At 32.2% G+C, this 21,895-nt stretch overlaps 2 protein-coding genes across 2 annotated transcripts in view; both read left to right on the forward strand.

The window, feature by feature from the left end:
* LOC144841308 (putative thioesterase PNKD) overlaps positions 1-2,966 on the forward strand; it is a 46,072-nt gene extending 43,106 nt beyond the window's left edge. The window contains exon 11 of the mRNA XM_078697597.1: positions 596-2,966. Coding sequence (XP_078553723.1) covers positions 596-775 — 180 coding nt within the window. The 3' untranslated portion in view covers positions 776-2,966. The remainder of the gene's footprint in view (positions 1-595) is intronic.
* Positions 2,967-3,541: 575 nt separating this feature from the next.
* LOC144841313 (alpha-N-acetylgalactosamine-specific lectin-like) lies at positions 3,542-15,372 on the forward strand. Its single transcript, XM_078697606.1, has 3 exons — positions 3,542-3,630; positions 14,383-14,570; positions 14,712-15,372. The coding sequence occupies exons 2-3, from the start codon at positions 14,395-14,397 to the stop codon at positions 15,058-15,060; spliced, it is 525 nt and encodes a 174-aa protein (XP_078553732.1). The 5' UTR covers positions 3,542-3,630; positions 14,383-14,394; the 3' UTR covers positions 15,061-15,372.
* Positions 15,373-21,895: the final 6,523 nt, after the last annotated feature.

Genomic DNA, 21,895 nt, shown 5'->3' on the forward strand with positions numbered 1-21,895 from the left:
ATTTGTAATTTTGTGGATGGGTATGGTACTGTGTGTGTCTACCATGTTGAAAACAGGAGATGAACCCCCCATCCCCCACTACTTTTTCATCTGCATTTATGTACACATGGCCAAGACAATAAGCATCTAACCTAAGATAACATGACAAAGTAGCTATTTTAGAATCATATCTGTGAAATTTCTTACCATTTTTCAACCCAATCTAAATTCTTTACTATTTGATGTTTTAATGATTTATTAATTAGCATAACCACAAGATTTTGTAAACAAATCTATTAATAATGTATTTATTTTTATTTTTACATTCCATCAATTTATTGAATCTTTCTACTCCACTCTATAAGCCTCAAATGAGCATGATAATTATAGTTTATGCATCCTGTAATTGGGAAGTTTATCGCCTTTGAATGCTTATGAAATTAAGAAAAAAAAACAACTTAAAAATAACCAAGAATATAAACCTTTAACCAAGACTCCTACAGAACCGTTTTCTAAAAAGTTTTGACCTTAAACTTTCTGTAACATGCAGGAAAATATACCAATCACTATTTGAAGTTAAAAACAATTTAACTGTATTTATATTTAATTTGTCTAGATTCCGTCAACTTTAAAAGAAGAAAAAGAATATAACCCTTTCCTGCGGACCCATACAGAATCAATTCTGGAAATCGTTGGACTTAAAATTGACGACGAGTGTAAGGACAAAGAAGCAATCCGTGCAAAAGCTCTGCAAGAACTACGCTCACGAAAGGATAAGTATTGCTACAAACTATAAGGTCAATGCCAATACACCAGGGCACTTGGCAGACATTTAACCTACATTGTATTGTTACACTATATACAGTACTTGGGGATAAGCCCACTGTGGGGTATAACATAAGTTTCACCTTAAAATTTGGAAAGGGATGTGAGTACAGGTCAAACCACTACATTTTGACCCTTGCAGTATTCTGCAGTATAAAGGCCAATTTACACAGACGAGCGGTAATGGTATACATAGCTTGTCCCACATAGAATATGTGTCTCTCCTAATATGCGTAAACTGCCCATCGCTACGCGTTTTGTGTACATGGTCATAAGAAATAACAAGGATTTAATTCAATTATTTTATTCTGTCAAGGACTCTGGCTTGAAAAGTGATTCTATATTTTTATTACCATTGCCGCTCATCTGTGTAAATTGGGCTTAAAGTTTATCTCTCAAACAATTTTGTGTTCTAGTGGGGTGAAGGTATGCTTGAGTCAAATTGGGGTGTTTGCTTTCTCTATGTAGGACCTGTCCTTAAGGAAAGTTGTTATATATTATATATTTGTGTCTGCTTTAACATGAGGAAAATATTATATCGAATTACAAGAGATCTGAATTTTACATGTATGTATATAGAAAATATTGTTTGAAGGTTTGCATGGCGAAATCAAACGTTGATATAAAGTTTGCGGTACACCACGTATATTAGTTCATTCTCACTCCTGAGAAACTCAACAATTCTTTTCAGAACTAATATACGTGGTGTACCACAAACTTTATATCAACATAAATAGAAAATAATTTGAAAATGGATTTTTTATCAGGGGGGAGTGTGATTGTATTATGAAAATGGCAGTTCTGAATGCCCTTTCACCTTTTATTCTTCCATCCTATCATGACCAGTTTATTAGCTTAACACTTTAACTTTCACAGTACTGGAAACTGGACAACCTGAGATTTACTTACTTATTTAGTACAGTATTATGTTATTGGTCAATTATGTAAAGTGTATTACTATACTATATATGGATTAATAAAATATTATGAGGAACAATTCAACATTATACACTGCCATTATTGAGTAAAGTTAAATATTTTGATATTTATGTTCTTTATCTAGTGTCACATAATATTTTTTATAACACTTTATGATTAAATTTATTTTTATATTTTCTTTAACCCTTGCTTTTTATATTACTTAAAAAGATTGTCCTCAACATACACAATATGGAAATTTGACTTTTATTGGCACATATGCACAGTTTTATCAAATTATTATATTCACTTGTGTAAAGCTGTCTACACTATCAAACTAGTTTGACAAAAAAAGTGTGATGTGCCCAAATATGGTAGTGATGTGCCCAAATATGGTAGTGATACGACATCATCATGTCCATATATGGGCACATCACATTTTTTTGTCACATAAAGTTTGATAGTGTAGACAGGGCTTAAAAGAGTGACAACCATTAATTATTATTATTTACTATTGTTATTATATTCTTGTTCAATTATGTAAACTATTACAGTACCATATATGGATTAATAGAAAATTGTATAAGAACAATGGGACATTATAATACACTGCCATATTGAATAAACCATGGAGCTAGGTCCATTAATAAACTTAAGGATTTTGATATATGTTCTTAATTTAGTGTCACATAGTATTTTTACACTTTCTGATTTAATTTGTTGTTATATGTTTTTTATATTACATAATTAGATAAGATACCTTAAGTAAAAAGACATTTAACTTCCATCATTACAACATGTTTTTACACATTTATAATTTCATTCTTTTTCCAACAATCATTTTTCCAATACAATTTATATACACAATTCTCTATTGCATCCCCAACAGAAAAGATAACTTGTATATGACATGCAATGGGTCACTTAAGCTTTGCTAATAGGTTTTCAACAACCCCAACATCATCAAGCAAGTGATATAAAAAGTCATATAAAAATGATAAAATATGAATATTCTGTATACAAATACATTTTTTGTTTATTACTAATTCCTGTGCTATATATTTCATAATTATTTTATTATAATACCATTGTATTTTTCCATTAGTTTTTATTGGTTAAGTCTGCTTTTTATTTATTGTTTTATAATATGTATTATTGTGTATTGTCCTTGATACTATATGTAAACTATACAAATAAATATACAATATTGTGAAAGGCTTATAATATTAAACATTTATAGTTGGATTATATTTTGTGGTTGATGATGTCACTTCCTGTTTGTTGCTTATAACAATATTCATAATTCCAAAGATAGGCACTATCTTTGATAATTCTTAAAAGATAGGTATTACTCAATATATAGGTGGCGCTATCCATTTTGTATGCAAATATAGGCCTCCTGTAAACAAAATTTACTATCAATTCACTTTAGGCCTACAGGAAAAGCATCCTAGAACAAAAAACGAAATAAATTTCCTCTATGAATCAAATAAGATTCTCCTCATAAACTCAATCAACATGGAATGATCTTTCTACAGCTATTTAATTTAATCAAGCTATATTAATGATAGACAACAAAGAAGATCACAATAATAAAGTATGCCTACAAAATATACATTCTGTTATTAATTATGATAATAATGTAACAGTTGGAGCCAAAATTGTTGGTTTTGTTTCACTATTTAAAACTGTATACATTTACAATAGGCTTACTAAGCTACTTTAAGTTAGTTTGCTGCCACCTCTCTGCTTTCTTCGCTTGGGTAAGCTCATTTGCATTTCTATAGATGCCAGGTGCCTTTGTTTTAGCTGGCCATGCATTCTATCCTTTTGTTGTTGGTTTGTATCTTGTAGTCTATGATGTAGAACACAATGGAAAGAAGCCTGTTTGTATGTGGGCACAACCGGGTAAGCTAAACTTTATTATTAATAAACAGATTTGCTTAGAGGTTATTATTCTGCCGTTGTTTGTTCAATCAAACTATTCATCTTTACTTTGCTGTAGTAGAAAAGCAGCAAGTTGGTTTGATGACGTAGTACTAGACCTGTAAACGCGTAATTGTTGCAGGTTTCTATGTTGTTTTTTTCATTTTAAAGTTTTCCATCATATCTTCTGTATCGGCTTCAACACGGAAGAGAAATCGATTGAAAAGTCATGACCGTACTAGCAATTGTGAGAGTTTTCTTCGAAACAGTACAGTTGTTGATACTAATTATTAGTTTAATATTTTGTATCGTTTACTTTTAGTTGCAATTTCGTCGTATAACTTATATTTATAGCATATTATTTTTGGAAATATTATTATTGGAAGCGTGAACTGTTTCAGCAATTAAAAAGTATTTTTGGCAATGTTGAAGCAATTGTTTGTTGAAGCATTCATTACTAAAATGTTTTGCGGGTTTGTTTTCTCTTCTGTGGAACAAAATGTACACACACACACACTTAAAAAAAAATTTTCTTTTCGACAACTCCAAGAATTTTATTTTCTCCCTTATTTTTAGTCAACGCGACTCTTTAGCTCACTATGTCGGTCGGTCGGTCGGTAAACACTAACTCAAGTTTGCGCACGCGACTGCAGCCATGTACATGGTCTTGTTTATTTTCAGAATATTATTTTACTATTTAATTAGTATTTACTTAAAGGAGAAAGACTAATGGGAAAGAACTGTCTTTAGACCACTGAACCTATATTATTGATATTTCATTATTGTAGGCCTACAGTAGCACAATACACGATTAATAATGGTCACTAAAAATCAATGGTAATGTTATTACCATTGGTTTTAGTTACCATATTAATCATTTTCATAATTTTTCAATTACAGTTTTTTATAGGCCCTATACAAGGTTTGTTTGTATGTTAGTAGTGACTAGGTTAGGTATATATATATATGATATAGGTAACATGACCTATTTCTTGTATGTTAGTAGTGACTAGGTTAGGTCTATATATATGATATAGGTCTCATGACCTATTTCTTCATTAAACTTTCTAAATAATTTGTCAAGTATAGTTGTATAGGCCCTAGGTTTGTCGTGACTTATAATATAGGTTATATATAATATAGGTAACATGACCTATTTCTTAATACGTAATCACTAAACTTTCTAATTAAAACTATATTTGTGATGATCACACTATGTTGAAACGTAGAGATATACTTATTTCTTCATGGTTGAAATAAAAAGCGTGTACATATTCCATGATAACTCCGCCTCCTTTCATTGCAATACCAGGATGTAACAAGTACATCCTCCAATCACTAACCTTGATATTCAGGATGTTGTTGTTATCATTTCACATCATGTGACGTGCGTATAAATTAAAGAGGAGGTGCAATAGGGCGGGACTGTGAGCCAGACAGCGTCATGAGAAGCCATAAAAACACTTGTTTTAATCCAGGTAGCACGCGATCAGTTGTTATCACGCAAAATATGATTAGTCATAGAATAATGATACAATCTATCAGCAATATTACATTTAATTCACATTCTCAATAATAGAATAGGCCTAAATTGTTGTTTTCCGTTGACGGGTCAATGTACGGCAGTGGAACCACTGTCAAACTTTTTTTCGTTTGCGGTGTCCATCGCATTTATTTAATTATTTTTCTTTTTATATTTTTACATTTTGTGTATATCAAAATACATTAGGCCTACTGTACTGTAGGCAAACTCTTTTACAGTATATTTATTTTGATTTAATTTGTTTTCTTACATGTTTATGTCTCGTCATGTTGTATTTTTGCTGATCAGCCTCGGCTGGATGGACCACCCTCGTAAAATATTGTTGAAATAAAAATAAATAAATAAATACATTTTTTTATATTTTTTTTAAGCGTAACGTCAATGCCTAGATTAGTGGATTTAATGGCTGTATGAAAAGTACCCTAGCATTGAAATGTGCAAAAAGTAATATTCGTAGTCCATCTGTAAATGTTTCGGTTTACCTAATATGTAATGTAGTCATATTTTATTTGTGTCATCTTTAGGCCTATCATTTAGGCTTACCATTTTTTTCCCTGATCTAATGCTAAAGTTTATTTTTCGAAACCATTCATTAATTTAGTGTTTAGCAGGTACAACGATTGTAAAAATCATGATTGATTCTGACGCTATGAATAGAACTAACTGACAATATAATGTTGTATATGTAGCTCTTCACAAAATAATAACAATAATAACTTAAACCCAGGTTCTCAATTTCAGCTACAAAATCGATGAAATACAGAATTCCAATACAAATGCTTTTATTAATTATAACACAACTGCTTACTTTTAAAACTCAATACTAACTACACAGATCTGACTCATCTATCCAATTTCACAGTATTCCTAGATAACACAGGCTATAAAACTTTCTTATTCCCCACCACAAAACCCACAAAATGGACCAGTTGTTATGGAAACCTAGATAAAGGAGGTACAGTCTTAATTAATTCAGAGTGTGGAATGTGTAAAATCAAACTAAGATATGATCATTGAGGATATACAAGCTACTAAGTAAATATGAACTTAAATACAATAAGATAATAATACTGCTTTTAGAGTATCGCTACATAGGCCTATAGCTTAAATCTGCAAATATGTTCTGAGCTTAGAATCCGTCAGTCTTACTGTATGTGAAATGGCAGGTATAGCATTGGAGATGTTTGGCTTGTTCAAATTCATCGTAATATTTATACAAAGGTGTAAATATATCGAATTCCAGATTTTGTGTGAAAATCTATTTTTACCCGCACTACGATTTCGTTTACAAATTTGAAAACTATTTATACCTTTTTAATACACCAATGATGCTGTTAACCAAAGTAATGCTTGTTTCTAAACTTAAACGCAGAATAAATAGTTGTGAAAGTTCATAGCGTATGCACAATTTGTAATGGGGAATTTTAAGGTATTTATAATCATTTATCTTATTAGTTTATCAACTACAAATATCAATACAATACAAAGATCGATACCTTTCAAATCACTTCTCAAATAATGTATTTCTTATTTTGTTCCCAAAGAAATTACAAAATGAAACAATATAGTATCATTTTCAAGTGATGGACACGTCACGTATCCAATCATCATGTTAATTGGCACTAATGGAATCTTTCAGCAGAGACCAAGATAGAAGTTATGTCTAATTTATTTGATTGATTGATACATAAATATCTATAAAAAGAAAGTTTGTTCTTTCTATTTCTGGGTCTATTTTTAGGTCTAAATAGTTCTTTGAAAAGTTTATTTTCATATCTATATTGATCAGATGGAATCACCACTTGCTTTGTAACAGAATGTCTACTAACGTTCTACAATATATCGTGTTTTAATATGTGTCTTCTGATCAGTTTGCTGATTGTTAGATATAACTGAAGAACTTGAACAGCCTGTTAAATTTTTACTTTGTTAAATATGGCTCATACGATCAAATAAAACGTACGGAATAAATGGACAAGGTGGTTATAGCTATTCAAATTACTACCAAACATTCTCTGAAGAAAACGTTAAAAAAATAAGTACTTCATCTTTCAATGATGAAGGAATAATACATATGCCTGGACGAGGATCAACTTACACAGATATTTCAATGACAGTGAATGTTAATCAAACTTTCAAAGACTTCAAAGGGAGAACTTAAAATACCGAGTATAGAAATAATTAGTGGTGAAAATCCAAACTTTGAACTGGTGGTAGAGAGCATCTTTTGTTGTGTAGCTAGGTTGGAGTTGGTCAAAGTAGGCCTACGTATAAATAGATATTGAATGGAAACGTTCACAATACTGGCACAGAGACATGCTTTCATGATTTGTCTGTTGGTATTTACAGTGTTACTGAAAATCACGTCAGACTTTCGGCAGAATTTGAAGTAGCCATTACACAAACTGGATCGGTACCAATAGACAAAATGATAACTGCTAACCCAGATCCTACATCTATTCAGCACACGTCAGATACTGTAGAATTTGAAGTAAACGATATAACAGAGATACATGCAAGCTCTTGGAATGAGGGTAGACTTATGCCAACAGACAAAATGATAACCGCTAACCATCATACAGCTAGGCCTATAACCTTAGATTCTGTAGAATTTGAAGTAAACAATATAACAGAGACAAGTTATTGGATAGAAGTCAATTGCGATCAAGATTTAAAAGATTTTAGCATTATAATACTTGTACTCTTGTTGTTTGTCGTCATAGTTGTATTGCTTTATGTACTGAAAAGATTCCACGATGAGAAGTCTGGAATGAAACACGACAAAACAAATGTAAAGCTTCGTAAAGCCGTATATTATGGAAATAAAGATGACGATGAAACTTCAGCAAGTAGACAAGCAGAGGCTGTGAAACCAAAGGCAGCAGACAATGAATCTTTCAAATCATTTTCAAATCTTTTACTTTCAAATAATAGTAAATCAGCCGAACAATCTGAAGATATATATTATAGAATTGCAGATGAGAAAGATCAATCTTCAACAAGGAGACATGAGAAAGCGGTAAGACCGAATCAAGCAGACAACGAGCCGTCCAGATTTAAAAAGGAATGCACAAAAGAAGAACCATCTGAAAACATATATTATGTCATTAGAAACAGTGACAATCGACTTTCAGCCAATCGACAGGTGAATACTGCAAAACCAGAGGAAGCAGATGAATCCTTCAAACCCAAGACGAATGAAAATACGAATGTGAAACAATCTGAAGACATATACTATAGCATTGCAGATGATGATTATCAACGTTCAACATATCATAGTCAGCCAGACATTGCAAGACCAAATCAAGCAGATAAAGAATCAACTAAATTTACCGAAGAAACTACGAAAGTGGAACAATTTGAAGACGAATATTATATGGTTGTTTTTGATAATGATCACCATCAACCTTCAGCAAATAAAAGAGCAAAAGCTGTTACAGAAAAGCCACAATTTCCGAAAGAACATAATACAGAACATACTGAAGATGTGTATACCAGTATTAATGAAAGTATACTGACGAAAGTAGTGAGACAGCAAGAAGACAATGAACCAGTTGAGTCTATGAAGAAAAGTAGGCCTACAAAAGTAGCACAAATTAAAGATGTCTATACAAGTATTGATGAAAGTGATGAGCCTTCAACAAGTAGGCTGACGGAAGTACCGAGACCCAAGCAAGAAGTCAATGATCAATTTGAGTCTGCGACGAAAAGTAGGCCTACAAAAGTAGCACAAACTAAAGATGTATATACAAGTATTGATGAAAGTGATCAGCCTTCAACAAGTAAACTGACAAACGTAGTGAGACCAAAGCAAGATAATGAATCTACGAAGGAAAGTATTAAGGTAGAACAATCTGAAGGTTTAGGCCTATATAGCATTAAAGATGAGGAAGCAGATAAGGTACATACCTCGCAAAATGTAACATATAACACAGAACGTTTTGAGCTCTTCACAAATGAATATTACGGCTGTAGCTTCAATGTGACCAATTAATCCTAAACTGCGAAAAAAAGAAATAGAGGATAAAGACGACACTAGTTGTACAGAACCATGATGATGATGATACAATATTTTAAAATATCATCTTAAAGCGTGGTTCCCACTAGAACAACGCAACGTAGCGACGTATCGACGCAAACTGCTGTATTGCGTAATCACAAGTGGGAACCAAAGACGCAATTGTGCTGCAAACATCGCAGGTTTGATTTCACGCAGGCGGGGGCAAACACAATTATTGGAAGGGCATTTGCTTACGTTGCGTAGATTGCGTTACGTTGCGTCGCTAGTGGGAACCAAGCTTAAGTAAGAATGCGGAACAATAATAACTAAACTGACATTTAAATGTATTCTCTCAAAAGAGATGTGAATAAAGAAGATAATATTATTCTTGGTTTTTTTTTAGATACATGTCCAATATCCTCGAAACTGATGTGATTAAAGGCAAACATTTCAGTTTCTTTTCGTATCATAATTATATTACTTGGCCATATGTAAATTCGATAACGTGATTGTTCGAAATACGACCGTTTCGATGATCGAAAACGTTTATTTCCATATTTTAACTATACATCGTTTCAATACAAAGCAAGTTGTTAACAAAGTTTACTAAAAATTAAATTACTGTAATATGTATAATTCGATTTCTTTGAAAATGTGCATTAAAAACAAAATTTAAACTATCGGTCCATTCGAATCTAGCTCGAAATTTGCTTGTTTTTCATGAGAAATTACTAACGAAGTCTTATGATTTCTTTTGAAATCAATAATAGGCTTATGACGTAAACAATTTTAATGCACTTATATTACTATGTGCGCATGAATGACCGATATATCGATGAAACTAGTTGAAAAAAGGGATCCTATTAGAAATGTGTAAAAACAAAATGTATGTACTTTTTATTGCTTATTGTTTATCACGCTGTGTTTATGAAGTAAAGCTATATCATCAATAAAGAAAGAAAATATCTACTTTCTATTTTGATTGCATGCGAAAGTGTGTCTTTATCATGTAAAAATCTATTGCAATTTAGTTCTATATTTTACATACATTTTGGGTCGATGGTCAAATGTCGTACTTCCGGTCATTTTGTCGTAAAAATGTTTCATTAAATATTACTGCAGATCACTGTATGATTGTGATTATAATAAGAATTGACATTATACAATAACTAAGCTGACATATGCATTGAGAATGTAATGTGTGTACTGTAGAGTACGTCACAAAGGGCGCGGCGGCATGAAAGACAACAATAAATGGCCAAAAATCAAGACTTACAAAGCGACACATGGATGCGAACATTGCTTTTATTGTGTAGCTACAGTTGGAATTGCAAAAAAAAAAAAGACATTGCAGTGAGATGTGCTATAGATTGTCAACTAGTTATTGCTGTCGAGCATCTGGCGAGTACTGCAAATCGGTTCAATGTATGCCTAAATTATACAGACAAAAATAAGCTTCGAATGCCAACAGACAAAACAGAACCCGTAACTACCAAACAGATGCCGGATCAATACAATTGTAGTAGGCCTACTTTGAATCTAAAAAAGATTATACAAATTTTAACAGTTGAAAATGCAAAAAGTTAAATCAACATTAAATTTGAAAAAAATTTCTTTTATTTTATATTTCCGATAATATGAAGCCAATGTATCATTACAGTTTTTTAGTATGTTTATACAGTAAACATATTTCGTAAAAAAAAACATAATTACTATTTTCTGGAAAAACCTCAGTAAACTTTAAAACCAATCAAAAATATTATCAAAATAACAAAATGAAAATGAAACAATAATGTTATAGTTATATACACATGCCTGGATGATGGTAATCAGCACTTATATATGATTATGATTAACATTCGGTGTTACATACATGATTGGTAAATATCCCGAGAAGATTAGGTAAATTCTTAGGGGAGGAGGAAATAGCAGTTGTATACAAACCGTAGAATATAAGAGTTTGTGTACCATACTGGAGACTCATTCTAAAGGTTTACCCACAATTGGAAACTTTGAAGAGACACTGCTGGTAGCGAACACTGCAGTGTGGCGGTTAGAGAATTTGATAAAAACGTCTAATTTGAATGGAAATGAAAAGATGCGTAAGTGTCTGGTGAGTTTGTACAACTTTTTAGTAAACTTAAATTCTTTCGAATTGAAAAGTAAATATGACGACAATTAAGAATTCTGGTGATGTTGGCATGTCAACAGAGAACACGGTGACCGGCACTTATCGAACAAAATGTAACTCGTCAAACGATATATTGAGCATATTCAATTACGATGAATATTTAAAAGATTTAGTCATTATAATACTTGGAATCCTGTTGCTGGTTGTTGTTATTGTATTGCTTGGTGTACTGAAAATATTCTACGATAATAAATCAAAAACTGGAATTAAGAACAAAACAAAAGTCAAACAACGAAGAGACGGCGTTACAGATGATGAAGATCAACCTTCTCTAAGGAAACATACAGCAGAAGTATTGCGATTAAAGCAAGCACATAAGGAACCTCTTTCACAAAAAGTAGGCCTAAATAGTAGACACACAAATAAAATGGAACATGTTGAGCTATTTACAAATGATTGTTACGGCCACACTAGTTTCAATGTGACCAATGAATCCGAACCAAATGAAAAGGAGTCGGACTATATGCAACACATTGAAACAACGCAGAGAGATAACAATATAATATATAGTACAGATGACAACAATGATGATGATGATTATGATTATGTAAATTTAAATATGGCCTAACCATGATTATGGTATGCAGTCTATCTATTATATTTGAAAGACCTAAAATCTAGAATGCTTTACCGATAGACATTAAACAAACTACTGGTCTAAAAAAAGTAATTTATCCGCAAACATAATAATGATGTCGAACTAATTGAGGAGATTTTTTTTATTCTAAATTTTGTCTCATCTTTTAAAATCTCTTTTAAAAATTAGTCTGTAATTAAATTAATGTATAGTTACATGCTACAGTTATTGACTAACATAATACAGTATCCACCTTTGTATATTACAAACTTTATATTTCATGTTATTACAGTTATATATATTTTTTTTCTTTATTAGAGCACCACTAGCTGCAAAAGCTTCTTCTCAGTTTTACAATGTTACTAATTTACTTATGTGTTATGTTGAAACGAAATAAATATTAATATCTATACAAAATTTGCATGTAAATGTAAAAAAGATTATGCTGGTATTTTAACGATTTTCGGTCCTATATCCTGGTTAAGTAAAGTGTAATTCCTACTCTTTCCATCTTTAAACCTTGAGGTATTTGTCTTCCCTTAACATGATCTGGTTAAAAATAATATACAGACGCGTATACCGTATAATAGAGATCGTGTTTCTACCCTTTAACTCTTATTCTTCGTATTTGGAGCCAACTTCAGATGTGAAGACTCTGCTCCTCCAACTCTGTTTTGCTAGCTCTACAGTATTTGGTTGTGTGGTATTATTCTATTTATTTATTCCTTTACAGAGAGAAACTGACTGACAGCACTGCTGTAAATTTGCTCAAAACCTGAATTAATCTATCTGAATTACACACCTCATCCTTAGTTTTAGATTTGAATATAGCATCATAAGATCATGAGGAAGCAATATTAGCACATAGTAATGGAATTTTTAAAGTTAATATTTTTACCATCAAAAAACATATACGCAGGGCAAATTTCGACAATATTATTTTTGATGACAATAATAATTTTGAAAAGTGATATTTTTTCGAAAACAATCTCTGTAAGTAGGCCTATGGAAGAGGATGTTTCCAAGACAGAATCATCATTTCAGTTTTCATCATTTTCATTTCTTGTTTTTGGATTTGTGTTCATGATATGACGTGTTTAAGAATATCCTGACGCCGATCCATCTCCGAAGTTAATTACACACTGTGTGTCACGAAATCAATTAGCAACATAAATATAAGTACTAACAGATACTTTGTTTAAATAATGATTTCAAAACATTATAACACATCTGTGAAGTTATCGAAACGATCTCTCTAAATAAATAGATTAACAATTGCTAGACGTGAGACTTATAAAACAGCCAATTACATAATTATCATAAGTTAATTTACTCTTCTTCTAAACAAAATGCGATGATCAAATAAAAATATCAACGTAACATTTGGATTTAGAGAAAAGCCAACTACTACATCTGTAAAGTTCCCCAACCAATTACATAAAAACCAAGATTTGCCGAGAGGTGAGACGACAAAACAGTTTAGGTCTACCTATAATATGCTGAGTATATTGCTAAAGTCTTGATAATTCACGAGTAAGTACCGTTTACATCTTTTCTCAAATTAGCACAGTAACTGTGTAGTTGAATGGTAATTCTTTATTTGTGAGACAGTTTTTCTCAGGAATTGACTGGTATCTTGACAAGCCAGGTTTTCCAGTGGAGTGAAGATGAAGATGTTTGGAGTCTGGCATTTTAGATACGGTTACTCTGGTTTGGTTTAAAGCACAGGGTTTTTGGTGATCTTTCCCTGCCAGCATTTTATAAGCGCTGCTATAGTGACCGTCGGACGTGTTTCTTCTCGATATACTGTAGTCTGTCTAACAATGTCTTGTTTCAATAGCAGACAGTAGCAATCATTATATTTAAACCAGTTTAGAATCTGGTTCATGACGCCTAAATGCACTTTATGCCAAGGATGAGTCAATTCAATGCACGTTAACCTTTTGAAATGTGTCGGCAAAGTAGATGAGAGTTCTTCTACACTTGTCCTAAAAACTACTAATGAAAGTGTTGAATGCCTACATTTTCCATCATGGTATTTTTTTTAGATGTATTAATGCAGCAAAATTTCAGTTTCGTTTATATATTATCTATTCTATTTTGGCCTAGTAAATTAGCGCATCTTTTTAAGTGTAGCCAAGTCGACGCGCGCGTTATAAAGACATCGGCGAGGATAATTCTCAGTGCAAGAGAAATAGTAGATTCCATTGTAGGTTTTCACATTAAACTAAACAATACAACAATTTTTTAAGTTTTAATCTATAAATAAACCATTCTCGATTTTGCTATTATGACGCAAGATGAGATATCAAATCGTTTAAAAACTTTATTTTATGATTACGCCAGTATTATTTTGCATACATATTTCATTTTAATACGTAAAGAATAGATAATTATAATTGTATATTTTAATTTTCATACAGTAAACGTAAACAATGAAGATTGTGTTTTTAGCACTGACAATAGCTGTATTGTCTATTGGTACCGAGTCATATCCAGTAGGTTTATGCCCCGCATTCTGGACTCCTTTTCAAAACAGTTGCTATCGAATCTTTGGGACCAAACTATCGTGGTCTGAAGCAGAGAAAAGCTGTAACACACACTTCAATGGGTTTGTACCTTAGTTTTGCTTATCAGTGTTCCTTATTATTACATAATTTCGTTAAAACAATACCAATAGGCCTATGTAAAGAATTGAGAACAGTGTCATTGTAGATATGTGTGGGTTAAACTAATGTGAATATTCTTAAAGGGCTGCAATGGGACATTTGGTGTCAATCCAAACTGATGACGAAAACCAGTTTATTGCACTACTTTGGAATTCAGCTACAGGTGGTATGTCAGTAACTAACTATCTCATTACCATCTGGCTTGGTTTGACTGATGCAGCTTTGGAAGGTTCTTGGAGATGGAGCGACAACAACCAGTTGGTAACTTACACAAACTGGGGTAATAACCAGCCAGACAATGGTAATGCTAACCACAACGAGCACTGTGGTCATCTATGGAACATGCATAATTCAGTCACAACATGGAACGACGTGCCATGTTCCTATCAACTATTTTATGCATGTGAGCTTCCACAGAATAGTGGCCAATAAAAAGGCAACGCAAGGACGTAAGCAAAACGTAAGTGATTTGACCAATCACAAGCGATGGATCATCCGAATTGGTTGGATTGGTCAGCTGGCTTGCATTGCATCTCGTCCTTGCGTTGCGTCTATATCTCTAAGCTTGATGTTATTAATTTCACGTAATTTACTCATTTAATGGCTTCTTCACCTCATTTTGGGAAGAAAATGTAAGTTAAATTACATCGCGGTATAATAAATACATGGAATGAAAAACGGATAGATTATGTTTGTGTTTTGGGTGAACCTGAAGGCAATTTTAATCGAATGAATGAATACAGATCTTACAGTACCCTCAAATCTGAATAGACATATACAGATGACTGCTTAGCCAATATACAATATAGCAGATTTTAAACTGACTAGGCCTCTGACCTGACAACATATGCTGATTTCCTTAGACTTAGATTAATATTCGTAAAGAGGATACATTTTGCCACACATGGCGTATCATAATTAGGCCTTTTAATAAACTTAAATTCTTTCGAATTTTAAAAGTAAAAATCACAACAAATACGAACTCTGGTGATGTTGGCATGCCAACAGAGAACACGGTGACCGGCACTTATCGAACGAAATGTAACTCGTCAAACGATATATTGAGCATATTCAATTACGATGAATATTTAAAAGATTTAGTCATTATAATACTTGGAATCCTGTTGCTGGTTGTTGTTATTGTATTGCTTAGTGTACTGGAAATTGTTGCGGCTACAGTAGTTTCAATGTGACCAATGAATCTCAAATAAATGAAAAGCAGTCGGACTACATGCAACACATCGAAATACCGCAGATAACAATATAATATATAGTACAGATGACAACAATGGTGATGTTTATGATTATGTAAATATAAATATGGCCTAATCATGATTATGATAAGCCGTCTATCTATTATATTTGAAGGACCTAAGACCTTCTGGAACTCTTTTAAAAATTAGTTTAGTTAAATTTAATTCCTGCTATTATAAAATAAATGTTAGTATAGTTACATGCTGCAGTTACACAATACAGTATCCGCTTTTGTATATCATTTCTTTTCATAACATTTAACTTCCAGTTTATATTTTTTGTTGCTATTATTATTAATTGTAATTGTATAAGTATTTAAATATATTTCTGCTATATACATATAGTATGTTGTGTTGTAGAGCACTCTTCAGTTCGAAACGGTGCATTTTTGTTGTGAATACTATTAGCATTTTGCAAAGCACGCTCGTTGAGCTTGTGCACTCTTTGTGTTCATAATCAGTGTACCATGTCCCGCATACCTGGCTCAGCCTATATATTGTGCCAGTACTGCGGTACATGTTATTTCGAAACCTGAGCTGCTCTGACGAGATCTAATAAGATCGAAACCGTACTGTTTGCAGAATGGATATATATATATATATATATATATATAATTTTCGATAGAGATCGTGTTTGCCAACTACCCTTTAACTCTTGATCGATGGGTGGAGCACTGCTGTACATTTGCCTACCAAATGCACGGTCGAGCATGCTGGGACTTAGACATCAAAGATTTGCTGTACCGGTATGGCATTGGAGATGTATAGTATAGCCACATTTGAAAACTATTTACCTAATGATGCTGCTAAACAATGTAATGTTTGATCCTAAACTTAAAAGTATAATTGGGTAAATGGCTGCACAAGTTCCTCGCGTTGAACTCGTATGCACAATTTGTAATGGGGAAATTGAAGGGATTTATCATTATTTATTTTATTATTAATTTATTTATTATTATCTAAATAAAGAGAATTGGTCAAAGAACGTATATCTGGATATTGAATGGAAACGTTGACAATACTGGAAAAGAGACATGCTTTCATGATTTGTCTGTTGGTATTTACAGTGTTACGTGTCTGGTGATTACTGAAAATCAGCATACTTCAGATTCTGTAGAATTTGAAGTAACCGATATTATACCAGCAGAAACAAAAACGACATCTGGGGATGACGGTATGCCGACAGACAAAATGGTAACTAACAACCATCGTACAACTATTCAGCATAGGCCTACCTCAGATTCTGTAGAATTTGAAGTAAATGAGACACAAACAAGTTTTGGGAATGACGGTAGGCCAACAGACAAAATGGTATCAGGCAGCCATGATACAGATACATTCCAACAGTTCAACAAAGTAATTTGCGATCAAGATTTAAAAGATTTCAGCATTATAATACTTGGAATCTTGTTACTAGTTGTTATAGTTGTATTGCTTTATGTACTGAAAAGATTCCACGATGAGAAGACAAGCACTGGAATGAAACAGTACAAAACAAAAGTAAAGCAACAAAAAGCCGTATATCATGGAAATAAAGCTGATGGTGATGATGAAACTTCAGCAAATAAACAAGCAGAGGTTGTGAAACCAAATGCAGCAGATACTGAATCTTTCAAATCATTTTCAAATCCTTTAGTTTCTAATAATAGTAAATCAGAGGAACAATCTGAAGATATATATTATAGCATTGAAGAATATCAATCTTCAACAAGGAGACATGAGAAAGCGGTGAGACCTAATCAAGCAGACAACGAGCCGTCCAGATCTAAAAATGAAAACCCAACCCAACGACCTGAAGACATATATTATGTCATTAGAAATATTGATAATCGACTTTCAACCAATAGACAAGTAGATTCTGTTAGAACGAAGCAAGCAGATGAATCCTTCAAGGCGAAAGATAACACGAATGTGAAACAATCTGTAGACATATACTATAGCACTGCAGATGATGATTATCAACTCTCAACATATTATTACAGTCAGGAGGCAGATGTTGTAAGATCAAAGCAAACGGACAATGAATTAGCTAAATCTACGGAAGAAAATACAAAAGTGAAACCACTTGAAGACGTATACTATATCGTTGTTGCTGATGATGATGACGACGATGATCAACCTTCAAGTAGACAGGCAGAAGATGCGAGACAAAAGAGAGCAGATGGATCATCACAATTTCCGAAAAAAACATGACATTCGAACAAGCTGAAGATTTATGTACCACCAGTATTAATGAAAGTAGACTGACGAAATTAGTGGGATTCAATCAAAACAATACTGAACCATTTGAATCTACGAAGGGAAGTAGGCCTACAGAAGTAGCACAAACTAAAGATGTGTTTACAAGTAGTACTGAAAGTGATCAGCCTTCAACTAGTAGGCTGACGGAAGTACCGAGACCCAAGCAAGAAGTCAATGATCCATTTGAGTCTGCGACGAAAAGTAGGCCTACAGAAGTAGCACAAACTAAAGATGTGTTTACAAATATTAATGAAAGTGATCAGCCTTCAACAAGTAAACTGTCGACAGCAGTGAAGTACAAGCCAACAGATGATGAACCATTTGAATCTACGATGAAATATGCAAACGTGGAACAATCTAAAGATGATAGTATTAAAGACGATGAAGCAAATAAGGTATCTCCCTCGCAAAAGTTACAAATAAATCGGAACATGTTGAACGGTTTAGAAATGAATGTTATGACTGTAACTTCAAGAGGAGCAATGAATCAACTGAAGCAATGAATCAACTGAAAACAAGAAATCAGATGATAAAGTGGATGACTGCTTCAAGCCATCGAAAACAATACAGAACCAATGACAAGGATAATGATAGGCTACTTGAAAATAATATGAGTATACTTAACATTAAAACACTATTTCATCATTCACAGTTCCGGTAAACTGTGTGTCATGACGGTTAAAAATGATGAATATTGTTTAGTGCATGTTGTTCTACTTGGAATTTTTTATTTTCTCCCTTCTATAATATTCGTTCGTTCTTTCAATTATCAGTAGTAGCCTTATACTGCTTAATGTAAATATTGTATAGCATATATTATTTTAGTAATACACAAAGAGTTATACTTGAAAGCGCTAACTCAATTATTGAGGATATCTTAAAGCCAGTGATTTTTAAATTTTTAAGTGAAATTTTTATTTTTGGATCTGATCTTTTGTCGAATCGTGAAAATGCTTTATTGTTTTATTATGTACAATTAATTTTTTTTATTAATTCTTTAACTCTTTTGATTGATGTTTCTATTAGTTTCTTTTTTGTTTAAGAATATTTGTATTTGTTATCTGAGGCGCCTTGGGTGGTTTCACCTTGTGAGGCGCCTGTGTAAAATATTGAATAAAAACAAATATATGTACAGTATATATTTTACTTACACGTCTTTTCAATATAAACAAGTTTGAGTAGGGCTAATTTCCAGCCTTGAAAAGCTATATTTAAAAAACTTTCCTATATACAAATCTATTAATGTTGTATTATTTGCTTTTATATGAAACTACAAATGAATTAATTTAAATCATTTTGTTGAAGAAGGTACATAAAAATAATAAACTTTGATTTTAAATATTGGTGCCGTCGAATCTTAGACTTGACTTTCTAGGATCGAAATTTACTCATTTTTTAAAATCAACTTTACAGAAATGAATCTTAAACGATGTGGCGCATGCGCGTATTAATCAATAGAAAATCAATGGAAAACCTTGATGCAAAAAATAAATAAAAATCCAAACTAAAAACAATTTAAAACAAAACATCTATGCTTTCTATTTCTGATTGTGTATCATGCGTAAGTTTTTGATGTGAATAGCCATTTAGTTTAGAAGCTTTCGTACCTGATACAACAATTATTATACGTACGATTTAATAATTCAAAATCATAACTAATTCTGTAAAAACAAAATTTGTATACGTACTATTTCTGATACTATGGAGCCAAGGAATTACTATGTATTGCTAAATTAATGTTTTCTTAACAACAGCAAATTTATTTTAAAGAGAGAGCAAAGCAAGCTGATGATAACTTATCAAAATCTACGAAGAAGAGTTCCAAAATGGAACAAGTTAAACATATTATATACATTGACATTGGAGATTATGGTTCCCAACCTTCCACAAGTAGACACGGTGAAACAGATCCTTAGGTCTAGACTGTATTTTAACTTAAAATTAGAAAAAAAGATAAATATTTTGGCCCACATGGCGTTTCATAAAATAATACCCAAGCTGTACAATTTCAGACAAAAATCGAAACGTCGACTGGTGAACTAACATAAAAAGGACAAATTAAATACAGACTTGGGACAAGTCTATAAACTGTTGAAAATAGAACTTTTAACATATCAATGGATCTAACTTATTAAATATATTTTCAATTATTGAAAAACGCACATTACAAAATTATCAGTAGTATTATTGACTGAAATATGATTTATTACAATCCAAGGAAATTATTTCGGAATAAAAGTTTACACAAACACAACAATCTAGAGTTATCTTACAATAAAAATAATGAATGAATAAGGAAATGGATGATGGTAATTAACGTTTATGACTTCTAGTAGGCCTACTTTCATACTTATGAGTTCTTATTTCTCATACGGAAGAACATATTGGGTTACATAAGAGTTCATACCATTTACAATGTACATTTTAAGTTACATTAAAGCTCTACACCAATCTTGTTATTTTTTCGAAATAAATCGCTGTGCAGTAAGTAGGCCTACTGTATGCAACATGATGTTTGCAACGTTCCATGTGTTATTCGCATTTTGGAACAAACTTCCCGGTAGGCCTACAATTCGTTAACTTCTTTTAAATTTAACTATATGGTTATTTAAATACTTTTTTAATGTAACAATTTCGAAAATGTCTGCAGTCAATTTCTTGTAATCTTAATATTTTATATCGTAATTAAGTTGTTTTTAATATCGTCTGTTTTAGGTTGACCAAGCATTAGGTGTTTATCAGCATCTGTTTTGATCTTTCATTGCCTTTTGTATTGATTTTGTTATTGGCATGCACAAATTTGAGTAAATAGATAATATGAAGAGGGGGAAAGTTGGGGGGTTGCTAGTAAGCTATAATCTTGCAAAAATATATATTTATTTTTGTTTCCTCCATTGTAATGTAGGCCTACTAAAAGGTACTCGCTCATAAGTCATACAATGCTTGTCTTTTTAAACCGTCATTCGTCAATACTGAACTATGGCTGTTCTATAATATAGATGGTATGATAAATAATAAACTCAACTAAACACAAGGACAACATTTATAATAATCCTAGCCTATTTATCTACAAACAAATGACATATGCATTGTATATTTGTCATCTTTATAGACAATAACTCTATATATAAATAAAGATAAAAGATCTGTAGAATAGAAAGAACATGTCTACTTTCTATTCATGATGCATATCATGTGAAAGTTTGTCTTTAAATTTAAGCCAAGTATACAAGCAGATTTCATATCTGACTATGAACACGAAGCCAAAGAATCATCACAAGTTTTGGTAACGCCACGTAGGTTTATTTTTTGAACGGCTAACAATTTGTAATCATTCGTACTATGGCGAACTTTATTTTGTGTCTTCTTGTGATTATTTGGCTGTCTGTCGAGCATGTTACTGCAAAAAAACAGTTGGTTAAGTTTGATTTTTACTTTTGGAACTATGGAAGAGATAGACATATGAATATCGAGCCAACACATAAAATATACAGCTTAAGTGGACAAGTTTTAAGCTACGTCGCTAGAGGCCCTACATCATCATCATCATATTACTACAAAACATTTTATGAGCAAAACTTTCAAGCGGTAAGCTGTCAACACTTTATATATTTTACTAAAAAAAAGGTTAAAGGAATATACACATGTCAGCTTGAGGATAATCGACACATTATGATTACTTCAAGTAACGTGTATGGAGGAATAAATCGGCATCATAATGAATGGACAATTTACTGTGACGATTTCGTACAGCACATTATAGAGGGAGAGAA

This window comes from Antedon bifida, chromosome 4, assembly GCF_963402885.1.
Source record: "Antedon bifida chromosome 4, ecAntBifi1.1, whole genome shotgun sequence".
Taxonomy (NCBI): domain Eukaryota; kingdom Metazoa; phylum Echinodermata; class Crinoidea; order Comatulida; family Antedonidae; genus Antedon; species Antedon bifida.